Source organism: Argopecten irradians, chromosome 4 (assembly GCF_041381155.1).
Source record: "Argopecten irradians isolate NY chromosome 4, Ai_NY, whole genome shotgun sequence".
In the NCBI taxonomy this organism is placed as follows: domain Eukaryota; kingdom Metazoa; phylum Mollusca; class Bivalvia; order Pectinida; family Pectinidae; genus Argopecten; species Argopecten irradians.
Genome location: NC_091137.1, coordinates 20,414,398 through 20,422,896, shown reverse-complemented (window position 1 = coordinate 20,422,896; position 8,499 = coordinate 20,414,398). Strand labels below are relative to the sequence as shown.

The following is an 8,499-nucleotide window of genomic DNA, read 5'->3' as shown; positions in this document are numbered from 1 at the left end:
CATTACAACCATACACTTTCATTTACAAGATACTTTGTACCTAGTGGTATACCGTATGCACAGTCAACTTCACAGTTATACGCTGTCTGGTCACAGCGACAGGAAGATGGACACTCCTATATTCACCTGTATGCTAACCATACATTGATACAGGTAAACAGGTAAATGTGTATGCCTTGTCACACACCTGTACACACAGGTAGACAAGAAACTGAATATTTATATCTTTTTATAGCCCCCTAGTTTTCGGTGAAGTAGTAACTGGGCGAGGCTTGGGTAGCCATCTTGATTTTAAAGGTTTCAACATCTTCACAGGTATGTTAAATTATATTGGACATATAAGCTTTAATTCAGAACATACTTATTAGTTGATCAAGCAGCGTAAAGATTGTTGCATTTTCAGTTTAAGTGCAGAGGCATTGTCTTGCTATTGTTTATTTAACTAGAATGACTGTAAGGAAGTTGATAAACCTATCCTGATTTCCTGTATCTTATCAGTATGTAACAGCACTGACCACATGATACCCGACTGCACTGACCACATGATACCCGACAGCACTGACCACATGATACCCGACAGCACTGACCACAGGATACCCGACAGCATTGATCAAATAAAAGGGTGTTTAGCTAAAACCGGGTTTACTGTTAGTGAAACCATTTGGGGGAAATATGAAATACTACAAACTGGCCATATAGTGTATAGACGATACTCACCAATATTGATGAAATTGAAAATACTCACCAATGACTTTATTGAGCTCCTCACCATTCGAACAATATAGACCTGGGTTCTGGGTGCCCAATTTAATAAAAACATTTAAAGTTAAGAAAATTGCAAAATTTAGTAAGCACCATGGGCTATATGCATACTTACCAACACTTGGGGAGAATTTCTTTGTCAATAAACGGTTAAGGAACAAAGACCATATAGCTTTACGAATAGAAAATATACTAAGCCGTATAAATAGGCGTTTATTCAAATCGAAAATAGGTTTATAAGAAAAACAAATATGAAGGGTTTGAAATATCATTGACATAAAGAGATTGATAAAATTCGATATGAATGTAAACATGACAAAATTCGAGAGGGACAAAATCATTAGAAATAAACAACCAATAAAGGAAGAAATTTGAGAATTACTTTTCAGAAACAAATCTTTGGTGCGTGTTCTTTATATTCATATTCAAAAGGAACTATTGTTACTTTGAAGACTACAAAATTAATAATCGTGGAATTAACCCATGATACTTTAACTGTCCTCAAATAGCGTGGTAACATATTTATGAATTAACATAGTACAGTTATCAAAGGAGAGCAAGTACAAGGTAGGTGAATGGAACCAGGCCTAGAGTTAATAATCTAAATGAGAATCGGATTGCAATATGTGGACCACAATGCTTTACAGAGCAATACTGGACAATACTGCCGTATAGATGGACATATCATTACCGCTGACTGCAACTCATTACTATAGATTAGTTTTAGTGAACACAAAGTACATGTATATAATAACAACCAAAATGTAATACCGTTTCGTCATATGCTCAATATAAAACCAAACCATGGAAACATTCTCCAGACATTGCAAGAAATCTTAAGATTATACATAGTCTTTCACGAAAAAAATGATTATTTTCTATAATTTATCAAATAGATATAATTTAAGTTATTTTTCATTCTGAACTTTACATCATCTGGTTTGTTACTTTGAAACATGTCTAACCAATTGTTTGAATGCCTATTGTTTACAGTAAATAGCGGACCCTTTGGTACCTAAAGTGATGTCGCGTGATTCCGGAGTATATCTCGTGTCTGCCAAGAGGTCTGAGCCCTATATGGTGTACGACAATAATGGCACGGACCCCACGGTTACCATGGAGTAAGTCCTTTTAATATGTCATTCAGTTCGATAATTATAAAGGTATTCCTATTTCTACAATACATAATTGTGAAGTTGTCTTAATATAGGTTTTGTTCTTAGAGAATGAGCATGTCTAGTTGAGTTGATAATTTCGGGGGGAAAAAGCGTGAAACATATTCTCCGGAGAAATTTCACAAAAACTGATAAAAACACAAAAGCTGATTTAATTAAACAGTCATATTTTAACCTACTAGTAGTTTGCTTGCCAAAACCTAGCTAATAACTAATACTTTTAGACAATACTTAAGATAATTACAAACATTTCTGTTTCAGAGGAAAGGAGGCTTCAATGGTTTACGAAGAGGAGGCGGAAAGTCCCTTTTATGGAATGAACAAAGAAGAGCTGTTGGAGATATCTTCACAGCCATGCTGGAGGAGACTCAGAGCTGCATGTATTGGTGTCGTCATCCTCTCATGGCTGGCGCTTCTCGTGGCCGTGGTAGCGCTCGTGCTTCTTTACCCGAAATGCAAAGCGGCGGAGGAAAGAAGCTGGTGGCAAAATGATGTTGTGTACCGGATATACGTGAGAAGTTTTAAAGATTCCGATGGAGATGGAATCGGCGACCTTTCAGGTGAGTTCAGAATGATTGTGATTTTACGTCCGTGATAGATGGCTTAGAACAAAACATCTCGATAAAACATTATAAAAACATTCGTTTTTCTCCTCAAATATCTACTGTTAAAACTATGCTTTCAATATGAACCTGAAATGTGGCTTGTTGCTGGAAAGTTATCCTCTATGGGAAGTAAGTTTGAAGTATCCGAAACAGACATGGGCTGTTGCGGAATTAGTTAAACTTTCATACAGATCAGAATCGAATAGTGTCATATGTAAATTGTGTCGAAAAGAAACGGATAACATTGCTAAGCACTTTCTTATACAGTGCCCATCCTTAAACAAATCCAGGAATGCATTGTTAGAACATGTTGTAAATACATGTACGTTAAAGGTTAGTGACTATGTGAAATATGACTTACTCGAAGACGATTATCAATATTTGTTTCTTCTGGGTAGTAGACTTTCCATAGAACTAGAAGATTACGAGTGGGAAAGCTGCACCATCGGGGTTGCCCGATACGTAGAGTTTATGCTCTCCGAAGTAAACTTTCTTCTTACAAAGTGTCACTTCATCTGAAATGTCAGCTAAACTGACCAATTGACTATGTACATAGCCTGCATTGTTTATCACAAATATGTATCTTATGCACCAGTTACCACGTTATCTTTGATTCCATCCAGTTGATTTTATAAAATTTCACTCGTGTAAAACAGGTAATCTCAATATTAAGGAAATATTATAATCAGTCATATCGACATATTCAAAATATTACATCAACTAATATCAAAACACGTGTTTCTATTTTATACTCCTGACTCTTGCCCAACACAGGTGTGGAACAGAATCTCGACTACATCAAAAGTCTGGGGGCTCACACGATTTCTCTCAGTCCGGTTTTTGACTCGGAACCATCAGACGATTTCAGTGTTACTAATAGTCTACGAGTTAATCCCGACTTTGGATCAATGGAAAACCTGACCTCTCTCATTTCCAAGGTTAAGGAGAAAGGTGAATACCAGTCACATGGAAGAAGATAATTTTTATATCAATTATTCTACTTTTAGAAACACATTTTAGAAAATAAGAGTCCAGACTGCTTGTTGACATGAACAATTCTCTAGCGTAATGCCTGTCTAAACAAATGCAATGTAGTTCCAAACCATTAACAACTTCATATCTGATTTAGTAACGGCCCATATAGTGATAAACAACGATGTAGCAACGGTCTGATTAGTATAATACTATGAATAAAAAATATACGTCACGAATAAAGTAAAATAATTGCTTCTTGGCGTATCATGCCTTACAAATGTGTGTATTATTTAATTTGTTCCTTACAGGAATGAGAATTCTTCTGGATTTTATTCCAAATCAGACGAGCAAAACCCACCAGTGGTTTGTTGACAGTGCAGCCTCGAGTAATTATACCAACCCTCACCGTAACTACTATGTCTGGTCCATGTACACCAATAACTGGGTAAGTTGTGCGGTGATCCATATATCATTACAATCAAACCTGATAACGTTGGAAAATTGTCAACTAAAGTAGAAAAGTGTAGGAGCGTATCATAAGTACACCTCAGTCTAAATACCGGTCTGTCCAAGGAACATACTCCAAATGATAACATTTATATTTTTTATGTAATACTTCATATTGATGTCTTCTTGAACACACAATTGTGTCATAAATTATTAGAATGAAAGTCTTCCCATTGTCTGTAACTAAAGCACATGACAGTACGATTAGGTGCGCTTTACCCATGCTATTCCATAACGGTCTGTTTGAATTTTAAATGACGGCAAATTGGTTGCTGTTTTACACCATAATCAGATAGAAACATTAGCTTAAGCAATGTTTGTAAACAAATCCTTTTTCATTTAAATAGTTATCATTTGCACAATTGACACATGTTTTTTAATGAAGAAATCACATAACCTAAGAAAACATTCTCTTTGCCTTTCTCAGCGAACAGTTGGCGGTGACGTGGCGTGGACGCTTGATGCTACTCGTAGTGAATCGTACTTACATCAGTTTTCTACATCGCAGCCAGACCTCAACCTTCGGAGTGGACGTGTCCAGGGTGAATTGAAGGTAACAAAACCATTATTAAAACGTCTGATTATCAGAGTCAAGATAATCTATCTACTTTTTAAAACATTCACGTCCAGTACATAATTAACCTGTTCAAACTCAACATTGTAATAATATTAAGTCAATAGCCGTGTTAAGGACCCCATATCTTCACAAACAATATATGTAAACCTCGTCGTTACGATTACAAACGATACTACATATTTTAAGGACATTCTGGAGTTTTGGTTGACTAAGGGAGTAGACGGCTTCTACGTCCGAGACAGCGCTTACCTGTTTGAGGATTACGACTTAAGGAACGAAGCGTCCAATGGAGGAAGCAGTACAGTAAGTATACTTCATTCAGTTCTTTATAGCGACAACTTGTTCTTTCAATACAACAATATATTTATTTATTTTCATTTCCCTATCAGTACACAACTAAAATGAAAAAAAAATAATGAAAGAAAAAACAGTTTCCTGTAAGTGTTGACGATAATCCTATTATATAAACGCCTTCACGGTTTCAGACCATCAATACTACCAAAGTTCTGTCGATCCCTCTGTTCGTTGTTTTTCAGAACGAGTACGAGAACCTTGTACACGATTACACGTTCGCCCAGCCTGGTGTGTTTGACATGTTATCCAGATGGCAGACTTTGGTCAACTCAAACGGCAGGTCAGTGCTTGGCAAACTTCGTTTATAACTGTTTTACATACTGTAACATTTACAAGAAGGCACAGTGCGGAATATGCCTCCTCATTACTCTATGGGTTACTATCACTGTCGTCATATCAACCTATGGACTGCCATAGCAAATCTGAGGACAGAGAAAATCCATTAAGGATTACGTTCTGATGACCTTTATACTTCCATGTACTTCAGTTCAAATGCATTTTCCACCTACACCAACTGAAATCGACATTTTGTCCCTGAATGCATATAAATGTGCTATTTGGTCAAAGTGACTACATACGCCAAACCGATTAAGAGATCTCTTGTAAACTGTGACGTCCCCATCAGTAATCAGTAACCATCCTAAAGGTCGCCAGAACATGACCCCTACTGTTATCAGATCTATACCGGGACCCGGCTATGAAATATGGCAAATAAATCATAATACTAATGAAAGTTTCTGATGTATGATATATTTTTATAATACCTGAACTATCTATGAAATATCTAGCTATTTGTAAAGTCATAATGTTTTTAATCACAGCATATTGGTAGCGGACCGTTTACACAGCAGTGGCAACTCAGGGAGGATGGGAGTAGATCTCTCCCTCGATCAGAACTTCCTTGACAAAAACGGAAGTTGTGATGGCGCATGCATCAAGACCTACGTTGATTCCTGGATGTCCCAGATGTCCAATAACAAATGGCCAACTTGGATGGTACGAATTTATCACCTATTACATGTATTATTTTTTAAGTTCAATCTACCTAACAAAGCGGCAAACTAATAATGGGAATACTGATACTATACTGATAATTGTATTGACCGGTGAATTGCTATTGAAGTGTTCATGAACACTATGCTAACTTATTCCATTTGGTTCATGTGACCTGCTGAAGCCCCCGCTGAAACAGAAAATACAAGCTCTTAGATGGATGTCTGCTGTAGGTCTGTTGTAAAAAAGAGCAAGTAACAACAGCATTGTGTAGCATTAAGATGACTTGTAAGATATTTCCATTACCAGGCCGGAGATGACAATGTGGACAGACTCGCGTCTAGATTCAGCAGCAGCTATATCCGAGCTTACTACTTGTTGACGATGCTGCTGCCGGGGACCCCAGTACTGTACTATGGAGACGAGATTCATCTTAACAACCACCCGGCCATTAATGCCAACACCGGTAACATGAGAGCAATGAGGGCACTGATGCAGTGGGATAACTCCACTGATGGCGGATTCTGTTCGGTGTCAACCTGTTTGTCTCCATGGATACCATCCAATAACGACACCGTTACAAACAATGTCCAGGTAGAAGTCTTGATTGTTTAATTACAGTAATACGTAGGTAACCAAATATAAGCAGCAACACAATGGGTTTAAAATGCTATTACGGTAAGAAAACATTGTGTGAATCAAGATCATATTGCCATCTCTATTCATTCTATAACGACATTTACAAAGAAAGCTACAGTAGAAACATAGAATGATGTAAACTGCATGATACATTTCAGAGTCAGGATGGCAGTTCCGATTCTATGCTTGAGTATATCCGAAGCTTGATCAAGCTACGTCAGGAGGCCTCGTTCAGGGTCGGAGACTTTCACCAAGCCTTTGCAGACGACAGCATTTTCTCGTTCGTAAGGGAATTCAACGGAGAGAAGGGGTAAGTCTTTGTTAAGTAGATCTCTATGGCCTAATAATGCAGTTCATCCAATTTTCAAGCAAATTTTCAAGCAATGTCATGTAAAATAATTAAATGTTAAAACCATTATGTACCGACAGTAATGAGGGTCATGTATGGTTTACTTTTATGATATACATGTATATCATGATTTATATGATATAATGAATAATAAGCATCGATTGCGCAAAAGTAGAAATATAATTTCTGTACTGTTGTAACTATTTTTTCCTTTCTATTTGTGGAATGTTGATTTTCTTCGTATTCATATATTTTTCAACTATCATTTTAAACCTATCATCGATATACGCGGTATCATCTTTTAGGTACTTGGTTGCAATCAACTTTGGTACGAGTGCTCAGTTACGTAAATACTATGGTTACACCAGTGTCGAGAAGGATGCGGAAGTGGCAATGACGACAGGACCAGATGTTAGCTATAAAGTAGAGTCTGAGGTGACAACAACCTCGATCACGCTCGGCCCATATCAAGGGGTAGTGTTGTCCTGGGACTACGTAGCCAAGGAAGAGTTGTAGTCAAAGAGATGTAACCAACAATAAATGAATAATTGTAGATAATAGGCGCCTAAATATGGAACAATTACGTTACGCTACCCAAAGGGAACAGTTGAAAAGTAACCGATACATTTTTTCCCCAACATTTAGTGCAAAATCCAGGTTATGAGGTCGTGTGATAAAACGGAAAAGTATTTCAGAATATCAGAATAATTTTGAAATACTAGGAATTCGGTATTCCTCTTATGTCTAATATTTATGTGAAGTAAATAATTTGATGTTGTATCTAACCACCTGGCTTATCCTGGTATTTGAAGGTTTCTAAATCTTACACGCACTGCCGACAAATAGGCAAATAAACAAACCTTAAGGGTACAAAGTGGATCTAACTTCAAATGAAATATTCATAAACCCCACTGAACTCGTCTTTAAAACGGTGTTTCAATTTGGGTAGCGTGACTTTTTTCCTGAAGAAATAACTGCTATCAATGATATACAAAGTAATAATGGAGCATACGGGGCAATATAATAGATATGTCGTAAAACAGTAAATTACATCTTCGAATGATAGGATAAAATTACTTACCATAACTTGAAAGATATATCAATTTTTGAGAGGCATTGGGAATTGCTGGCTATCGAAAATAAATTCTAAATTCTAATGAATTGCCATACATTTTGTCGTTATTTATTTATGTACAAGAGATCCAAAACTAAAGTCTGTGTCTTAGATGGTCATTGGTCCTTTATAAAGTCCATCACGCTTCATAACGTAAGAGTTGATATTATTAAAGCATTGAAAACAATATTTTTTAATTTCATCGGGGTATGAAAGAAATTTTGTTTGCAAACTGTGTGAATCACAAAATAGTGACTTCAATGCTTATAATTAATTTTCCAGGCTACTTTATAAAATGAAATACGTTTACACGTACGATTCCATTGATTTTTCCCAAGGGATTATTTTTCCAAATCAATACGCAACGTCAATGTTTCTATTGTGACGTCACAATAACGTCGGGTTTCCGCGCCATTCTCGGATATTTTTTTTCATCGTGGAATGAAAAA

The 8,499-nt window shown here is 36.6% G+C and overlaps 1 protein-coding gene across 1 annotated transcript; it reads left to right on the top strand.

The window, feature by feature from the left end:
- The first annotated feature begins 181 nt into the window (after nt 1-181).
- Nucleotides 182-8,097, top strand: LOC138320895 (amino acid transporter heavy chain SLC3A1-like). The gene is made up of 12 exons (XM_069264190.1): nt 182-315; nt 1,756-1,883; nt 2,199-2,497; nt 3,317-3,493; nt 3,826-3,962; nt 4,452-4,577; nt 4,788-4,904; nt 5,138-5,235; nt 5,777-5,951; nt 6,258-6,542; nt 6,746-6,897; nt 7,242-8,097. Exons 2-12 carry the CDS (start codon nt 1,786-1,788, stop codon nt 7,450-7,452), a joined length of 1,875 nt encoding a protein of 624 aa, XP_069120291.1. The 5' UTR covers nt 182-315; nt 1,756-1,785; the 3' UTR covers nt 7,453-8,097.
- The last annotated feature ends 402 nt before the right edge of the window (nt 8,098-8,499 follow it).